General features: G+C 38.6%; 2 protein-coding genes across 4 annotated transcripts; both read right to left on the bottom strand.

Annotated features, from left to right (window-relative positions):
- Positions 1-222: 222 nt before the first annotated feature.
- On the bottom strand, positions 223-9434 carry LOC121648598 (valosin containing protein). Its single transcript, XM_041998810.1, has 17 exons — positions 9289-9434; positions 7865-7976; positions 7558-7730; positions 7327-7469; positions 7088-7218; positions 6866-6997; positions 6363-6465; positions 6083-6216; positions 5698-5833; positions 3806-3918; positions 3463-3627; positions 3233-3355; positions 2089-2301; positions 1638-1946; positions 1364-1519; positions 1069-1223; positions 223-803 (listed from the first exon to the last, which is right to left on the bottom strand). Exons 1-17 carry the CDS (start codon positions 9303-9305, stop codon positions 698-700), a joined length of 2421 nt encoding a protein of 806 aa, XP_041854744.1. The 5' UTR covers positions 9306-9434; the 3' UTR covers positions 223-697.
- Positions 9435-9747: 313 nt separating this feature from the next.
- On the bottom strand, positions 9748-17128 carry fancg (FA complementation group G). 3 transcript variants are annotated; one of them, XM_042000319.1, is made up of 14 exons: positions 16950-17128; positions 16448-16544; positions 16245-16370; positions 15997-16169; positions 15256-15409; positions 14054-14184; positions 13827-13973; positions 13441-13601; positions 13223-13304; positions 12805-13121; positions 12682-12722; positions 12420-12599; positions 10931-11030; positions 9748-10277 (listed from the first exon to the last, which is right to left on the bottom strand). In XM_042000319.1, the coding sequence occupies exons 1-14, from the start codon at positions 17115-17117 to the stop codon at positions 10175-10177; spliced, it is 1980 nt and encodes a 659-aa protein (XP_041856253.1). In that variant the 5' UTR covers positions 17118-17128; the 3' UTR covers positions 9748-10174. The 3 variants fall into 3 exon arrangements, with proteins under 3 accessions (XP_041856253.1, XP_041856252.1, XP_041856251.1); XM_042000318.1 differs by having other exon boundaries at positions 9750-10277; positions 10931-11045; positions 12420-12593; positions 16950-17126; XM_042000317.1 differs by having other exon boundaries at positions 9751-10277; positions 10931-11045; positions 16950-17126.
- Positions 17129-17976: the final 848 nt, after the last annotated feature.

Raw genomic sequence — 17976 nt, 5'->3', positions numbered from 1 at the left:
ATGTAGATTATCACTGAAAAATGTCTTCTGTCAAATCAAGAGTAGAAATAAGAGAACTGACTTTAAACCCTGAGACATCAAAGGGTGCTTCGTGTTCAGCCTGTTGCTTACTATCTGTACAGTGTCTCTTTTAAATAAAAAAAAAAATAAAAAAAAAAAAAACAACCCTGCTTAAATCTGACACTGTGCTCTGACTAATCAATAAACAAGTTCAGAAACTGATTGTTTGGTGAGATTTTATTTTCAACATAACCTTGACAAATTTGTAATACATTTTATGCTACTGTTTATTTTAAAAAAAAGAAGAAAAAAAAAGTAATCAGTAATGTTTTCGTTCAGAGTCTAGCACAGAATCCCATCAATATAGTCATTCATGTTTGTGATATACTGAGAATGAGGCCACTCAAAAAGAAAATGCCAACCCTTCTGGGGAAAAAAAAAACATTTTGCATCAGTCACTCACATTTTCGTCATCCCATTTCCCCACCCACATCAAAGTCAGGGCAAACCAAGCGGCTACATGCTTTATCCATGGGAATCCATACAAAAAAAAAAAAAAAACGAAAAAAAATGGAAAAAAAAAAATGAAAAAAACAAAACAAAACATGAAAGAAGCACAAAGTCCTAAAAATGTGGAATCTGATGAGAATTTGTACAGGTGTGATCCCAGTACTGACCACTGTGGGGCAGCATACGTTTATCCATAAAGGTCATCATCATTATCTTCATTGAACACTGGACCACTGCCGGCTCCCCCTGAGCCATGACTTGGACCACTGCCACCTGCAGCACTGGAGGGAAACCTGAAGGAAGAGGAAACAAGTCAATGATCTTTTTATTTTTCCTTTTAACCCAAAGACTCATTCCTTTAAAAAAAAAAAATTATCCAAAAGTAAATATTAATTTCTATATTTAAGCTTGTAAAACATATCTATACTTCCTTTTGTTGGTCAACTAGTATTCTCTTTGTTTGAGGATTACAAAAAAAAAAAAAAAAAAAAAATTTGTTCATTCTTCAAAGCTAATAATCATAGCGACAAATGTCCGAACATTAAATGCCAGGTTTACCTGAAGCTGCCAAAGCCACGACTCTGCTGCAGTGTCTGAGCAAACATCTCATATTTGCGGATGTCATTGTCACTGACAGAGCGACGAGCAAATCGCATTGCTTCTTCAAAATGGTCCTTCCTGATCTCTGGCACAGGGTCGTCTTCTTCCACCTCCTATGAGGGGAGGATTTAATGAAAAAATTTTAAAAAATAAAAAAAGGAGACCATCATACACTTGATAGATTGGAGTTGACAGCAAACAAATGCTCATCCAGATGTAAAAAGATGAGCAAGGGGACAGAACAAGTACTGACCATAGCTGATGGGTTGGTTTGCCTCTCCCTCTCTCTGCGGATCTCATTCTCAATGCTCTCTCTGATGGCCAGTTTACATGCCCGCTGGCAGATCTCTGTGAGATCAGCTCCAGAGAAGCCATTGGTCATCTTAGCCAGGAAGTCCAAGTCCACATCCTTTCAAACAAAAGCAGACAGATAAAATGATGTTTAGATCTGAACAAAGCATCCAGCAGCAGACACTGTCCAAGGCATGGATGCATTTCTAGTGTGAATATTGAGAAATAACACTCACCTTGCTGATGGGACTCTTGCGGAGATTGGCCTTCAGGATGCTGATCCTGCTCTTCTCGTCAGGCAGGGGGATGTAGATGAGCTGATCGAGACGGCCAGGTCTCAGGATGGCAGGGTCAATGATGTCTGGTCTGTTTGTGGCGCCAATGATGAAGACATTCTTCTTACTCGACATTCCATCCATCTCAGTCAGAATCTGGTTGATGACGCGGTCAGCTGCTCCACCACCATCTCCCACGTTGCCACCGCGGGCCTTGGCTATGGAGTCCAACTCATCAAAGAAGAGAACGCAAGGGGCAGCCTGACGAGCCTGAAAGCACAAGCCACAATCTAGTTTTACAAAGCAATATGAAATCCATTTTTTAGAGTTTAATCAGCTTTAGACTTTTAAAGACAAAAGAAACTTAAGTCCTCTCTGCATCAAACACCAGACACTTTAAAAGGACTCTTACCTTGTCGAAGATCTCTCTGACATTGGCCTCAGATTCTCCAAACCACATAGTGAGCAGCTCAGGTCCTTTGATGGAGATGAAATTTGCCTGGCACTCATTGGCGATGGCTTTGGCCAGTAGGGTCTTACCACAACCAGGGGGACCATAGAATAGCACACCCTTGGAAGGGGTCATGCCAAACTTGAGGAACTTGTCTGGGTGCTCCACGGGATACTGGATTGAGGAAAATATCACCACAGTAAGATCAGCATTATCAGTATAGATTTAACTTTATGTCAAATAGTTGCTTTGACATCATTGCTTTATTCTGTAAATTGGGTAGTGCAACTTATAATCTATTGCCACAAATTCATTACAGAGCATCTTATTCTGCTTTCATGTCTGTGAATTTAAACCAATTTAATTTCATTGTATTTTCTCCTGTCAACAGCAGGACAAATCCCAGGCTGAAAAAAGTGACAGACTTAAGTTCTCCTCCTTTTAAAGTCTATGCTTTAGAACTACTGGAAACTTTTTGTAGTTCCCAACTTCTAGAAATCACCCTTTTTCCCCTGTATCTGTACAACAGGAACTGCAACCGATCATAGTTCTGCATCTTTAGCTACTTTATTCTAGTGGCTCTCTGAGGGTTACAACTGGGAGCTCCCCAATAAGGAAGAAAAGTTAGGATGCTTTTTATCCTCTGGTTTCATTTGTACCAGGAAAGGTAAGAGGACATACCAGCCAGCTAGTAATTAGAAAAAAAAAGTTAGGTTGCAAATCTGTAATATGCATGATATTTAATGTTTTTGTTGGTTTTTTTTTGTAACTGGGTATTTTTGCAATGTCAATGCAACTAGACAAAAAATAAGCTCAAATAAATGTAAGTTGGTAAGACTAAAACGTTAAGGTTTTGAAATGGTAGTCAAACTGAACGGTAATGCATGAATGGACTTGAACATCTTGCTTGTACAATCTTTCTGAAAACCACTATTTGTTTATATTAATTTTAACAAGTTATTAAAAATGTATTTATCAAAATATTTTAGAATCAAATCTCTTTCCATTCTTATCAATACCAAGAAAAGACTCATAACGAATGCCACACTTTAATACCGCTTAGGAACTCTCAAAGAATCTATTTTGGGAATTATCTCACTCATACCTGCACCAACTCCTGCAACTCCCTCTTAACGTCTTCCAGACCTCCAATATCGTCCCAGGTGATGTTGGGAACCTCAACAACTGTCTCCCTCAGTGCTGATGGGTTGCTCTGACTCAGAGCCCACTGCAAAACAGTATTGATAGCATTAGTATCGACTGAGAAGGCCATTGCCAGTTACCCGATACCAGTTTACTCTCGCTGGACTTCAAAAGATCAAATTACAGATTTACCTTGAAGTCATCCATGGTAACAGCAAGAGAGTTCATGACTTCAGCATCAATGGTCTCATCCTCAAGGTCGATCAGGTCCATCTTCTTCCTAATGGCCTGGAGAGCTGCCTCAGAGCAGAGAGCAGCCAGATCTGCCCCCACATGGCCATGGGTCTCATTGGCTACCTACAAAAAGAAAAAAAACAAACACACACACAAAAAAAGGCTAACTTTTAATAAGCATAATGGCTAACTGGTGATCACTGTGATAAAGATAAGAAATACAGGGATATAAATGAAGCACCAAGCCCAAAAGTATGAAAGCAGATCACAAGAGATAACAAGAGAAATTATGTGCACAAACCTGTTCCAGGTCAACATCGTCAGCCAGTTTCATGTTCTTGGTGTGAATCTGGAGAATCTCCAACCTGCCAGTTGCATCAGGGATGCCAATGTCTACCTCCCTATCAAAACGTCCTGAATTGGAGAGAAGTCAAAACACAAATTAGTGTCAAAACATATATAGCCATGAAGATGTGCAGACAAACCAAGGCAATTTAGGGAAAGGGAAAATAAAATAAAAAGGAAGTTAATACCCATCTTAACTTGAGTGAAATAACTGTACAGTGTTATGACAAGTGCTGACCAATAATCAGCATTTGACAACTATACAAGATACATTTTCAGCACTCTATAAAAGCTGTCAGAAGCATTCAATCATATCTTTTCGCTGTGCGGAACTGCGGAGATGTCACAGAAACTGTCTCAGTGCGCTCTGTGCTAGATAACTGCAGAGCCAACATGATAAACACAAGCTAGACACACAAGCTAGCTACTTTTATTCAATACTAAGGGTTGCAAGCAAGCAAATCCCTTTATGCACGGCTCTAGAGTGCAACCAAAAATGTCTCAGAACAGAAGTGTGATGACTTTTTTTCCTTGATTGCGACTCAATATTTCACAGATCTAGGTACAGGACTTTTATCTTGCAGAATGTCTGTATTCTGTGTTCATTCCCCTCTTACCTAAGTTTAGTGCAATAATGACACCATGATAACAAGCTAATTAAAAACACTAAATATTCACCAAATTGGCTTTGATCAGTAGTTGTATACCATGTTGGTTTGAAATAGCAAGCCATGCTCATTAGACATCTTGTCCAACAAAGGACAGAAGGAATCACAGATTTTGAAAATAAAAAAAAAAAAAATGGGATTAGTTGTAAAATTAGGAATTTGCTCATGAGGACGTGATCTGCTTTCTCTACTAATCTAGGAGTTTTGCTGTCTTAGCCAAAAAGGAAAAGCAAGAATGGATTCAAATGTATTTTAACCTCTGCAGCCCCTCCATCTGTGAGACATCACTTGAACTGGTGGGGCTCAAGTGTCCTCCAAAAGTTCAGAACTGGCTGAAGACACTGGCAGAAACACCCAAATTGTCCAAGAAATTAAGAAATGCTGCCTTAAGTGGCTCTAAAAAAAAAATTTTTAAAGCGGCATTTATTTCTGGTGAAGTCCTAACAAAGACCATCAAACAAACAAAAAAACAAAACAAAAAAAACAGTAGTAGCAGTAGTTGTGCATTAAAAACCCTGCATATTTATACCTCGCTGAGCAACATCCCATCAGAGCGGCTTTTCAACAAAATTTAAGTCAAGTAGACGATTATTATGAAAAAGACTGGATTGAATGTAAACATTGAAGGAGATTTGCACAGCCACATTTTTTTCCCCTAAGTGTAGCTTCATTCACTTCAGTGAAGCTGAAGTTTTAAAAATGTTCATTTTCCACTTGAATAAATATGAACATTCTCCTGCAGCCCATTCTTGTTCACAGTAATTTAAATGACCATCAGTGCATATGGGTAATGATCAAAAAGCAATCCTTCGAAATTAATTAAAATATCAAGGAGAGGAATTTGGAAAATTTGGGTGCTGTGTTTTGTTGGACTGGCATTTACACTTACATCATGGTTCATTAAAAATTATGCTCAAAAAGTGTTAACTTCAATGTTTCAGCTATAGTAAGCCCACATGTACAGATTTTAAAAAATCCACACAAAGGCTATGTGAACTTAAAATCTGTAAAAAAAAACAAAACAAAACAAAAAAAAAAAACACCTGACATTGTTGAATCCAACATTCAAAAGCAGGAAGATTTGATGCTCACACCCTTAATAAGCATACCTATAGGAGCAATGAAAAGAGCTGTGAGCCCCCACAACAAGTCAAACACATGCTTTAAGAAGATCATTTACCGAATCTCCTCAGAGCTGGATCAATGCTATTGGGTCTGTTGGTAGCAGCCATGACGATGACATGAGCCCTCTGTTTCAGGCCATCCATAAGAGTCAGCAGCTGAGAAACAATGCGCCTCTCCACCTCTCCATGAGTCTGAAAAGCATGAAACATATTGTTTCTACAGTCCATGTTAGATTTAATCTATTCTTTGGTGTTTTAATCTATTTTGATTAAGACTGAAGATCTAGTGAGCTATATTTCATAGCAGTTATTAAAGGATAAAATCCAGTCTTAAAGAGGTCTAGGTTTTGGCAGGTATTGATTTAAAAACACCCTCAAATGATAAAGACAGACAGACACTCTACTGTTGTTTAGTTATCTATTCCAACTCATTTCACTCACCTTCTCCCTCTTTGGAGCAATAGCATCAAGTTCGTCGATAAAGATGATGGCAGGAGCATTCTTCTCTGCTTCCTCAAAGGCCTTTCTCAGATTACTCTCACTCTCGCCTGCCAGCTTGCTCATTATCTCGGGGCCTGAAATTTAGAGGTCAACATTTTGACTTGAGGAAACTGTCTACATGTAACTCATCAAAAGCTTAACGAACAGAAAATGAAAGTCAATTCCATTAATGATTAACAATAAGATGCCCCAAGTAGAAATAAAAAATGTATGTTCACACCATTAATCAGGAAGAAGAAAGCTCCAGTTTCATTGGCCACAGCCCTGGCAATCAAAGTTTTTCCAGTTCCAGGGGGTCCATAGAGAAGGATTCCACGTGGGGGCTAAAAGGCAGAATGTTTTGAAGAGAAAAAAACAGGGGGGAGAGCATTTTACTAAATCTAATTTATATCTACGGTTCCCTAAAATGTCACTCTAATAACATTACCCAAACTAAAAAAACAATTTTTTTTTACTTCAATTCAATTTTGAAAAATTACTCAATATCTCAAACAAAATAAACCTATCACAAGACTGCTAAGTTAGTGTATATTATCAGTGATAAAAACATCTGGTTAAAACTTGTTAATCTTCTTTGCTAGTCCTTACTATGCAAATATTATAGGACCAGTCTAAAAATTACAGGACAGTCAAAATTTTCCCCACCTTCTCATTACAAATGCTCACTTTAAAAATTAACAATGGAAGGCAAAGCATTGCCTGCGCATTAAGAAGAAGCCTCACCTTGACTCCTATGGCCTTAAACAGTGCAGGGTGTCTGAGAGGCAGCTCCACCATCTCTTTGATCTGAGCTAACTGCTTCCTCACTCCTCCAATGTCATCATAGCCCACCTCATTCAGAGACTCTTCTTCGTCCTGTATGTTCAAACCAAGATGTTTAGATTTCCACATTGCTTATTTTTGGCAAATGTTAATCTATGCATTTTGTTTATACATTATACTCACCTCTCTCCTGATTGGCTCACCCTCACAGTGAATGACTGTGTCAGGCGCAACAATGCAGTAAGGGGAAGGATCAGTCTCTACCACCTTAAACTCCACAGCACGCATGCCTCCTCTCACCAAGAAAATGTCACCTTCACAAGTTTAAAAAAAGACATTTGTTACCCCTGTGCTACTTACTGACTTACACTAAAATAAAGTGCAAATACATATAATTCTGTCATCTGGACAATGGCACTCACCTTTGCGAATTGGCCGGTAAGCCTCTAGAAAGTATGGCTTCAGGTAGACCTCAAACAGATTGCCAGTAATTCCTTCTACTGTGTCATCTATTGGAAGGACATGAATCCTCTTTCCGTACTTCACATCAGGACATGGCTGAATGCTGAGGGAAATGTTAATTTAAACATTACTCATCAACACAATGGGGGCATGAAATAAAAAAGTAGGATAACAATATGTTTCCCCCCCACCTGATGACATCGCCTAGGCGGACCCTCAGATTGTTGCGAACAACCCTGTTCATGCGAACCTTTTCGTCAGAACAAGTGTCATCAGACAGCACAATACACACAGTCTCCCGCCTCTTTTTTCCCTTCATCAGCACTGTGTCTCCACGAAAGAGCTGCAGCTCGTCCATCTTGGTCTTAAGACAAAAGAAAAATATATATACACTTTATTTTTTAAGTGTATGAAATTTATATCATTAACAATAACTGTCTCCTTGGCAATCTTTGAATTTGTTGCTACAGCCATGACCACAAGCTTCAAGATGTTTACCTGAGAAAGGGAGACCACACTGTTATCTTCATTGATTGATTCATCAACAACCAGTCTGTTGGGTCTGTTCTTTTGCTTCAGAATTGCAGTTGCTAGATCATCATTTTTGGAACTTAAATGAAAAACAAAACAAACAAATGACAGAATTAATATTTTCACTATCAAAGATTCATGTAGTCTATACAATTAAAAACAAGTGAAAAAATAAAGGACCCTCCATTGAAAACAATTGTTTTTAATGGAGGGTCCTTTATTTTTCTTTTTTTTTTTTTTTAGCACTGTTGCACTAAAATGTAAGTTTAATTTAGCATCTCCATGCCTGAATGTCTCAATTTCACTTAATACTGTGTGTATTTGTGTACGCTGCTAATATACATTTGAGCAACGTTTTGTTGATTAGCGTAAACATGTCGTCTGAACAACTATTATTTCACGTTGCTGATGGAAATTTGGTACAATAATTTTTTGCTGTAAAAGATACTGTTGGTAGTAATGAGTACAGCTACCACTCGTTTCGAGAAAACTCAAGAATGTTTTCGTGGTTTCTTTTTCACATTGACAGCATGCTAATATTAGCATTGAGCTAACCGGCTGGCGAGCCAGGGAAGCCAGATGACACAGCAAAAGAATCTTGGGAAAACTTTGTTAGCTTGCTAGGTTTTTTTTTTTTTTTTAATGGCTCACGTTATAACTGCAACTTGATTTTTATACGTCACAATAACTGTTTGGTACATATAAGAGTGATGTGCTATTTCAAGGCTTTCAAGCTTAGAACAAATTGCTCCTACATAGAACGTCGATCATGAGTTGTCAGACCCATTAGCATGCTTAGGAGCAGTGTAGTGTAGCTGTAGACTTACCGTGAAGATAACCATAACACTACGGACCGTTTTCTTTTGTAAAATCGCCAACCTATCGGTCAAATCTTGGCCATATACCATCGAAATATGCATTTACTGCGTTAATGTTTTGACATCTATTCTGAAGGCAAGCTAATAACCGGTGTGCAGGCCAAATTTTCGTTGAGATGGTGGATGGCTTTGGCCTTGACACTTATGTCAAGCTAACGTTAGCATTCAAACACGACAGCAATGACTGCGCTTTGTCAAGTCACTGTTATACATATGGCTAACACGATAATTAACCGGACAACGACAACTATGTGGTGACAACACTTTAATATTAATTTGATAGGATTAGATGAAACTGCTAGTCGTTATCTAATCGCGGGACATAAGTGCGGAGGTTGAAATAGCTGACCCCATTAGCTCGAATGCTAGCAAACTCGGTAATATATTAGCATTTGAGCTAACTTAATAAACTAATGGATTTTAAACAAACGTTGGACATTTAAATAGTTTTAGTTGATATCCACAATCACAAAAAATAATAGTTTTATAAATATAAAATAAAGGTCTACTTACTCCCCTCCCGAAGCCATAGTCGCCCACCTGTATTGTTAGTAATAAATAAAGAAATTCTAGCTAAATGTTTAAAGAGGCTTAACCGGTTGTCGTTACTCTATGTTCTCTGTGATGCCACACGAAAGAGCTGCAGTTTCCGTGCCTTCTTTACTGTTATACCGTGACGTAGATGAAACCACAATTCTGATTGGCTAAAGGGTGTCAGTCAAACTTAATAACCAATCAAAAATATAAAGTCTGTCGTCACCGAGTGCATTGTAGAAGTTTGGCCAGTAGCAAATAAGAGGGAGGGCATACTTTTTAAAACTTTTTTCTTATTGGCCTTTATAAAAACCTAATCAACCAATTAACATTCACCGCGTTGATCTTACAAAAACGTAAAACATAAACTGGTCTTTTACTCATAGTAACTGTGTAGTACACACTGGTTAAAAATAGTCCACAGCTGGAAGTTTACCGTTGTCTGTTGATAATTCTGTGTGAAATCAGGCAAGTGTATGAAGATAATATCAAATGAATCCAAACACATTTATTGAAGACACACCAAATACACATTTTGTAAAAATCAATATGTTTTCTCAAAATTTATTTTCCATATTTTCCGGTAAAACCATAGCTTTTTACAGAATAACAGTTTCTATCATTAAGTCAACATGTCTGCAAGACAGAACATATCGTCACAGTCTATCTAGAAATATTTCATGCATAAACTACATGTCAGTTACCACCCACATGTTCATTCTCACTTTCAAACACTGCTTGCATTCAAAATAGGCTTTATTTTACTGTCCCTATTGACACAAGTTTATCAAGGGTATGGGTTTTATTTCAAAGGCCAGAAAAGCCAGTCCTATTCATTAAAGAACAGTGAATTCTTCTTTTGTCTTCAGGCTGACAAGATAGGATAAAGTTCCTGTACTCTGTGGCGTAGTTCAGTGGAATCCAACAAAGGGCCCCACTGATGTTCTTGTACATACAAAGGAAAAGTCCTGTAACAAAAATAAGCATGCCAAAGCTGAGAATGAGTGTAACATCAGATTATAACAAACATGTTTAGAGCAAGAGACTGATTTAAACTAATAGGTACCCACATTTAATTACCTTAATAAGTATATCTTAAATCAAAGTGTATTCCAATTGTGTCTGGATTGAACTAAAATAGTATGTAATTTGTGGCATCAGAAACCATTTAAAAACATTGCAAGTACCCAATTATGATCAGATTTAAGTTTATAAAGCTCAGATAACATATTAGAAATTATTACATTATTATCAGTATTCCATCCATCCATTTTCTATACCACTTAATTCAACTCGGGGAAGCTGGAGCCCATCCCAGCAATTAGCAGGCGAGAGGCAGGGTACACCCTGGACCAGTTCCCAGTCCATCGCAGGGCAATCACAGAGAGACAATCATTCACGCTCACATTCAATGCTTTAGCATGATTGTGAATACATCTGATAAACATTCACTGTTAAAAAGTGCAGTGCAAAGTGAGCCTTTACCCAAATTTCACTACCCCCCACACATTTAGGCACAGGCATTCAAGAAAACTTACCCATTAAGTATTAACAATGCATATGCAATAATACACATTTTTTAACCAAAATTATAAAGAAGGCAGCGAGTACAGTGTCTTACTCTGCTAAGGACTGCGTGGGCAGGCTCCAGGTCTTCTCCCAACAAGCTGCTGCCTCCTGCTTCCTACCAAGCCTCCACAATACTTCACCACACCACAGACCTGCACCCACATACTCTGAAATAAAATATGTAACATGATGTCACGTCCTAACGGAGGACCAAACAAATATAGTTTATATTTTGTTACTGTGCCACATACACATTAATGTCTACATTTGTGACAAGAGAAAGCCGAAACATGGATGCTGTTTAGGAACAAAGCCAGGCCTTGTTCACACACAAACACAAGTAGTCTAGATAAAACAGTTGTTTCTGTTTTGGCCTTCTGTCAACATACAATCACAGTTTTAAAAAACAGCATTGCAGACACACACTTTTGCAAACTTATTGTGATTATCAGTCCCTCTGTGTCCTTTCTTAACTTGTCATACCCTAATGTGAATAACTCAGCTTGCAACCAACCCTCTGCTTCCTGTTTACAGCAGCATACACAGCAGGTATGTGTGAACAATCATGTGATACACATTTTTAAGTGTGTTACATAGTTTGATTATTTCTAAATACCATAGCTCTCTTTTTTTGCAAAGCTGGTTTTTGCATTAAAAAGCTATTTAAAAATATTCATGTATGTGAGAATTATACCTCATGGTCATTCAAATCTTTGTAACCAACAGAGGCCCAGTTCAGACCTTTTATTAACACGTGTCCTAGTAAAGGTGATTCAATTGCAAGTTAACAGCTTGAGTGGACCAATTTATTCCTGATATTACAATCTGTCCCATGTGTCTTGAGTGACCACTTGTTATCACATTACTTGCTCCTCTTGCAAATAAAGGTGTCACATGAGCAGCTGTCAGCAGAGCAAGAGAAGACTAGGAGGTCTGCTGATGTTTCTCTCAAATCACTGATGCATCTAGTCACCTGCACTATATTATTACTCAGATATGAACACGTTTAGATTTCGCCTGGGTAGCAATTTTTTACTGACTTTTTTTTTTTTTTTGAGTAGCACAGTTATACTACATACAGTTGAGAAAACTAAAAGGAGCATGAAATAATTTATTTGTGATGTTCTACAGCAGGGGTGCCCAAAGTCGGTCCTCGAGGGCTGCTGTCCTGCAGATTTTCCAATGTTTCCTGCTTCAACACATCTGACTCAAATGAAATAGATCCAACAGCCTACGTTTTGCACAACGACTCATCAGTTTGAGTCAGGTGGTTCTGAAGCAGAGACACATCAAAAACCTGCAGGATTGTGGCCCTTGAAGACTGGGGCTGGGCACCCCTGTTGTAGAGCTTTGTATCAGCTGCTGACTAAAGGCTTACTGAAACTGCACTTTTCCTTCTAAACTAGCTTCTGAAGAAAAAGTGAAAATGTAAGGCTCATACAGAGAAAAATAGGGCTGACATTGCTAGACTAAACCATACGTCAAATATACCTCCAAGCTCAGCTGCACGCACCCTAAAGTTACATCTGTGGTGTAATTACCTGGAAGAACCTGCAGGCTGAGCTGGAGGTCTCTGAGCGCTTTGCTCAAGTGATCCATCTGGGTAAAGCTGATGCCTCTACCAGCAAATGACAGCGCCTTCAGTCTTTTGAGGACACACAGATCTATTCCCCACTTGACACCCATATCCGCACTACGGACTTGTGGTTGAAAACCTGTAACTGAATGAATAAAGTTACAAAAGCTGAAAAGTTCAGTGTAAACAAGTTCTCTCTCACGCAATAAAATCATAAAAGCACTCACCTCTCTTTTTAAAGCACACCTTCACCAGCAGATTGATACACCTATAAGGAACAATATTATTTTGTATGTATTTAAAATCTTAAAAACTGATGGCAGAAGTAAAAGCAATTTCATCTAACAGACCTTGTGTAGTTGGTCACAGCTTGTTTCCAGTCCTTAAGGTAAGTGAAACAGTGACCCTGGAGGAGGTAAGCAGCCGCAACCCAGAGCAGCATCTCCACTATAGTTTCACACTCTTCTTTCATATCCCCGCTCCTAGCCAAACCACTTTCTTCTGGCTCTTCCAACACCACTTTCTCTGGCAGCAAATCCTGTGTTGTGCTGATAACCTCATTGCAGAGTGCTGTACAGTCTGCAGGTCGCTGGGCCATAAGCAGGGCTGCTCCAGCTTCAAGGTAAAGCCTGGGTAACTTGGGGAGGGTGGAGTCATCAGCATGCACCTGAGACAACACATGTTAATTAACGTGTTCAGAAAGTATTCTTTTCCAGAGATAAAATACTATAGCTTCAAAGCAAGATGTTAAATTTTCTTTTATTTCACCGTTTTCGCTCTTATTCCATGTTCATCTTCTGAGTGAAGAGCAGCCAGCAGGTCCAGGTAATGTTCAACACCCTCCGATACTCTACAGAAATAAGACAAAGACTTATTCATCATCTATAGAGTTCAATTCGTGTGTTCTGTTCTCATCTATATTTTCTAGTTTAAACAGGGGTGATTGTGGAAGAGATTTATAGATAATCTGATGCTGCTCTTCTCACCTGCCATGGAGCACGCACTTGAGGGCTAGACTGAAAAGGATACTAAGGGGAGATGGGAGTGAGAGCAGGGTGCTCAGTGATTGGCTGGAGAGCAGCAGGGATGGAGGGAGGAGATGAGTACCAGCCACAGCAGGCTCTGTAGTAGAAGGCAACAACAAAGTCTGTTGGGAAAGAGAAGTTTCATGTTTCAGTATACAGGCTTGCACCAAACTGAATATGTGTCATCCAGCAAATTTAACTGTAAATACACAAAGAAGGAACTATTTATTTAAAAATACCAATACCTACATGTACAAGACAACATCCTTAGACTTATTTACCTACAATGTTATCTCTGGTCTTCAGGAATTATTTGCAGTTAAGTGATATGTCTGTATTTTACTCACTGAATGCAGTATCCGAAGTGCTTGTATCTCAGCCTGTATGTTTTCAAGCTGTCTGTAGATGAGGGTGCTCTGATAGAGAGCACATAAACATCGAGAGTCCGTTTCCAAAGCCTTTCTGTAACATTGCAGTGCCATTTGAGGGCGGCTCTGAAGACAAATAACAGCAAATACATGTTTATTTTTTGCAAAATCCTGTATCCTACTGTACAATTACTGTGAATATGTACCATATGAGCCAGACAGGAGCCTGAGAGGAAGTGTGTGTATGCTACAAGAGCTCTGGGGGCTGGCATGGTGGAAGCTGCCTGCAGACAGGACAGTGCCTCTGAGCTGCAACCCTCATTCAGCATCTCTGCACCTTATTCACAGATACAGATCAGAGCAAACACAGGGATTATTACTTAAGATGTGTATATGTCATACAAGGCTGTTAAAGTCAAATCAATAAATTGTACACAGAATTCCTGACAGTTAAAGTGAATAACGCTGATTATCTTGTTATAATGATAAGTGTGGGATATCAGGAAAAAAGTGAGCAGTCAGCTCTTAATGTTGATATTGCATAAAGGTCTGAGTTACTTTGGCAATAACCAAAATTTGATAGTTATATAACTCTGACAGCATCTCCAAAACATTGTCCCTGGTAGATGTGTGTAGTATGAAGTTGTTAATGTCAGTCAGTGGTAGATATAATGTGTCACATCCACCACTGACAGCCCTTTATAGGCCAGTGAGCATAAGATTCAGACCATGGAGTAATGGAAAAGGGTGGATGGTCTGAGTAATTCTATTTTTTAATACAGGTGCATTTGGGAGGCCAGATGAGCAGCATAGTTCAGTCAGAGAAGAGATGGCAGCAGGATGCTCTGTGCAGAGAATGAGAGGCAGTGGAGTAACTGCCAGCTGAGACAGTGTGATACTCTCCTTGGAGAAATCTGTTTAGAAACCTCAAGTGCTGGTATGTAGATGTTACATTGCTACAGCTGTGCATAGTCTTTTTAAACATTATAACAGTTCATGTGAACCCATTCATGATAGCAGAATTTCCTGATGGTAGTAATCCATTTCACTGGAAAAATTTAATCCTGCAAAAATGGTTCAGAAATGTTTTGAGACACATTACAAAGAAAGCATGTTGTTAACTAGCCAACAAGTTCTCCAGATTTTCGTCCATTTCTTTCAAACTCCATCTATATAAATAAATATTCAAATGCATACCCTAAAACGCTGTACTGACATTAGATTTTTTCTCATCTGTTCTTGTAATAATTTGGTGGCCCTTTTGAAAACAGTGGTTAGATTACTTCGAGGTGAAATGTCTATATTACAAAGTCCGGAGCAGAAGCCCAAACAGTTGGTTTAAGTTTTATATAAAAAAATGCAATGGTCATTTTAAAATAGATTAAGAGGAACTATAAATGTTGCTGACCTTGGGCAATGGCTGTGCAGATCTGCAATAATTCCACAAGCCTTCTTGGGTCCATCACCAGTCTTGGAAGGTTTAAAAACTTCTCCTTTGCTTTGTCTCTACAGCTATCCCCAAACCCACCAGTTAGTGAATCAAATAGAAGAGGCATCTCCTCCTGCACAACAGAAGAAAATGCTGTAATGTCATATACAAAAAAAAAGAAAAAAAAAAAAAAAACTGTGTCATTTGACAAAACAGAACGAGACTGGAAATTGCTGATTTAGTTTTCTTTAATGCTTATCCATCATGAATTGCCACCAGGGAGGACTCTAATTAGTAGCTAATGTATTCTGCAGAATGATGATGACTCCAAACATGAAGCACGAATTACCAAGAATCACATTAAGTATATGTGAAAAAATGCTTGGACAGTTTAGTTTTGTTTTATTGTTCTCGCCACATATTTTATCAGGTATAATAGAAAAAGGCCAAAAGATAAAAATGAAGAAAACAACAAGGCCTGAACAAATGTTTTTATCAACATCGTGCAGCCTTTCACTAGGTAACTGTATGTAAATTACACTGGAATTAATTTATAATCTGACAAACACATAACACACCGTCATCAAGTACAGTGTTTTTCCATACTAGATGGTAAATGCCAATCATCTCATAAACCAAGCTAGATTAAAAAACTAAATACTATGGTTCTTTTGAAGCACAAAAAATGAGGGGGAACATATTGTTAAAGCATAAACCTACCAGAAATTCCTTTATAGTTTTCAGCTGGCAGGTGGCCAGCCATATTGCCCACTGTAGACAGACAAGGTATAGTACAAAAGGATGCAATGCTGTGTTTCCCACTGATTTGAGTATGTTTCTCCAAAACACAAGTGGGTCTGAAGTACCAGCATCGCCTCCTGTCACCTGTAGAACTGCAAGGAACAAAGACAATCTGTAAAAGGAGTTCACATGTATGGCTTAAACCGTGTTTTCAGGCAGTGGCCTACATCTCTCCATAGCTTGTGTGATGAGTAGCTCAGCTTCCATGAACTGAGACTGAGCAATACAGCATGTGCAGGAATTGAACACCACTGAAAGCTCCAGCTCTGCATGATCTGCATGAGCTGGGATGCCTGCAAAAGTGGACACAAATAAAAATGAGGGCGACATAGGTTGCATAACGATAAGTATATATTATATGAAAGAGCACCTTGTATTTTCCTTAATAGTTTGTGAAACTCTGAGGCACATCTTCGCACATTGGGGTGAACGTGGTCTCGGCTCAAAGCATTTTGTGCCTCTTGTTGCTGCAGTGATTAAAAACGAGCTGATGATGTGATAGGATGTAACATTTCACTACATTCATGCTAGGTTTTACTTGAATATTTACATTATATGCCCACTTAATTTGAATAAATCAGACTGTAATTGGATATATGTCTGAATATACTTGGTTTAAAATGTGATATAGTAGTATAGATTAAACTATTCAATGGTAGATTAATATGTAGGCTGTGTAAGTCTAGACACAAAACAAAATCTACAGTAGAAAATGAACAAACCTAACTGATGCAATAAATTTACTCTTTTAATATAATCTTAATAAGAAATATATTTATACAAACTTAAGCAAAAGTATGTAGCAGCTAATGAAAAACAATGACGCGCTAACTGCTGATTAAACTAAACACCAAACTGCTAACGTTACCCACCATTAAATTATTTACCAACTCGTTATTTTCCTGTGTCCACCCTTCTAGTAAAGACAGTGGCTTATACATTTTGTCAGATATTACATCTATGTTTTGTGAAAAAAGTTGACAGTACTTGTTTGACTTTCCCTCGTTTATCAAAGATGAGCTAACACAGGAAGTAAACATTAGAGGGGGTATCATAGCGGGGCTCTGCTGCCCCCCATGGACAGATCACTGAACTGCACATGCAGTCTGTCATCTGCCCAGCAGATGGTGCTGTGAGGGAGCTAAGTTTAGTTGATTTTCTAGAAAGTTCAGTCAGAGGATTTTAAAAGCACCCCCAAACTGTTATGAGTTCCTATTTTGCGTATGGCAAGTAATCCTATAAAATAACATAGATAACTGCACAGAAGCTTTCAGCTTGATTTTAAAAACAATGGATGTCACCCATTCAAAAGCATATCACAAGCTATTCTGGCATCCTGCCACAATCTCATCCATAGGCTACATAATGACTTCACACATACTGGTCTAAAGTAAAATCAATCTTTAGCTTCAATGGTATTGTTGCTGAGTCATCCCTGAAACTGCCAGGATAGCCATTTTTCTAGATGCCACCCCCAAGGTGACTCCCTCTTCTCTCACCCAATTCTACTCTTCTCACATCTCTTTTCTAATATCGTCAGTCTTCACAGAGCATTCACCACAACTTCCCAGCTCTCCTTTCTTTCATTGTTTCTAAACCCCAAACAGTCTAATAAACCACCAGTGAAAAACAAGGGTAGCTCCTCACAGCTTCTGCATCACAGTATACACTCCCTGCACCTGCATGGATAGGTACACACACCACATACTCCTGGGACAAGTTTCACTCATTTTTTATATTTTCCTTCATATCGATCTCTTTTCCCATCTCTAAATCTGTCTCAGCAGCTGCCTTTCTAGCCACCCCATCAAGGACAAGGTTTGAAGGAGTCTCCTTTCTCTCCCCCTTCTGTGATTGCCAAACTGCCAAAGTTTTATTAAATGTTTGGTTGTGATGATG

This window comes from Melanotaenia boesemani, chromosome 11 (assembly GCF_017639745.1).
Source record: "Melanotaenia boesemani isolate fMelBoe1 chromosome 11, fMelBoe1.pri, whole genome shotgun sequence".
NCBI classification, from domain to species: domain Eukaryota; kingdom Metazoa; phylum Chordata; class Actinopteri; order Atheriniformes; family Melanotaeniidae; genus Melanotaenia; species Melanotaenia boesemani.
The sequence above is the reverse complement of the archived record's forward strand: the minus strand, read 5'-3'. Positions and strand labels throughout refer to the sequence as shown.

Bases quoted from the DNA above. Each gene is read 5' to 3' on its own strand.
- LOC121648598 (XM_041998810.1), bottom strand. The intron at 3,919-5,697 runs GTAAATGATCTT...TCTCCAATTCAG, and splicing joins TCCAGCTCTGAGGAGATTCG to GACGTTTTGATAGGGAGGTA. The intron at 1,520-1,637 runs GTGAGTGTTATT...TTTGTTTGAAAG, and splicing joins GCAAGAGTCCCATCAGCAAG to GATGTGGACTTGGACTTCCT.
- fancg (XM_042000317.1), bottom strand. From the start codon at position 17,117: ATGTTTACTTCCTGTGTTAGCTCATCTTTGATAAACGAGGGAAAGTCA. The intron at 16,170-16,244 runs GTAGGCCACTGC...TGTTCCTTGCAG, and splicing joins CACACAAGCTATGGAGAGAT to TTCTACAGGTGACAGGAGGC. The intron at 13,122-13,222 runs GTGAAATAAAAG...GTGTTGTCTCAG, and splicing joins ATGGAATAAGAGCGAAAACG to GTGCATGCTGATGACTCCAC.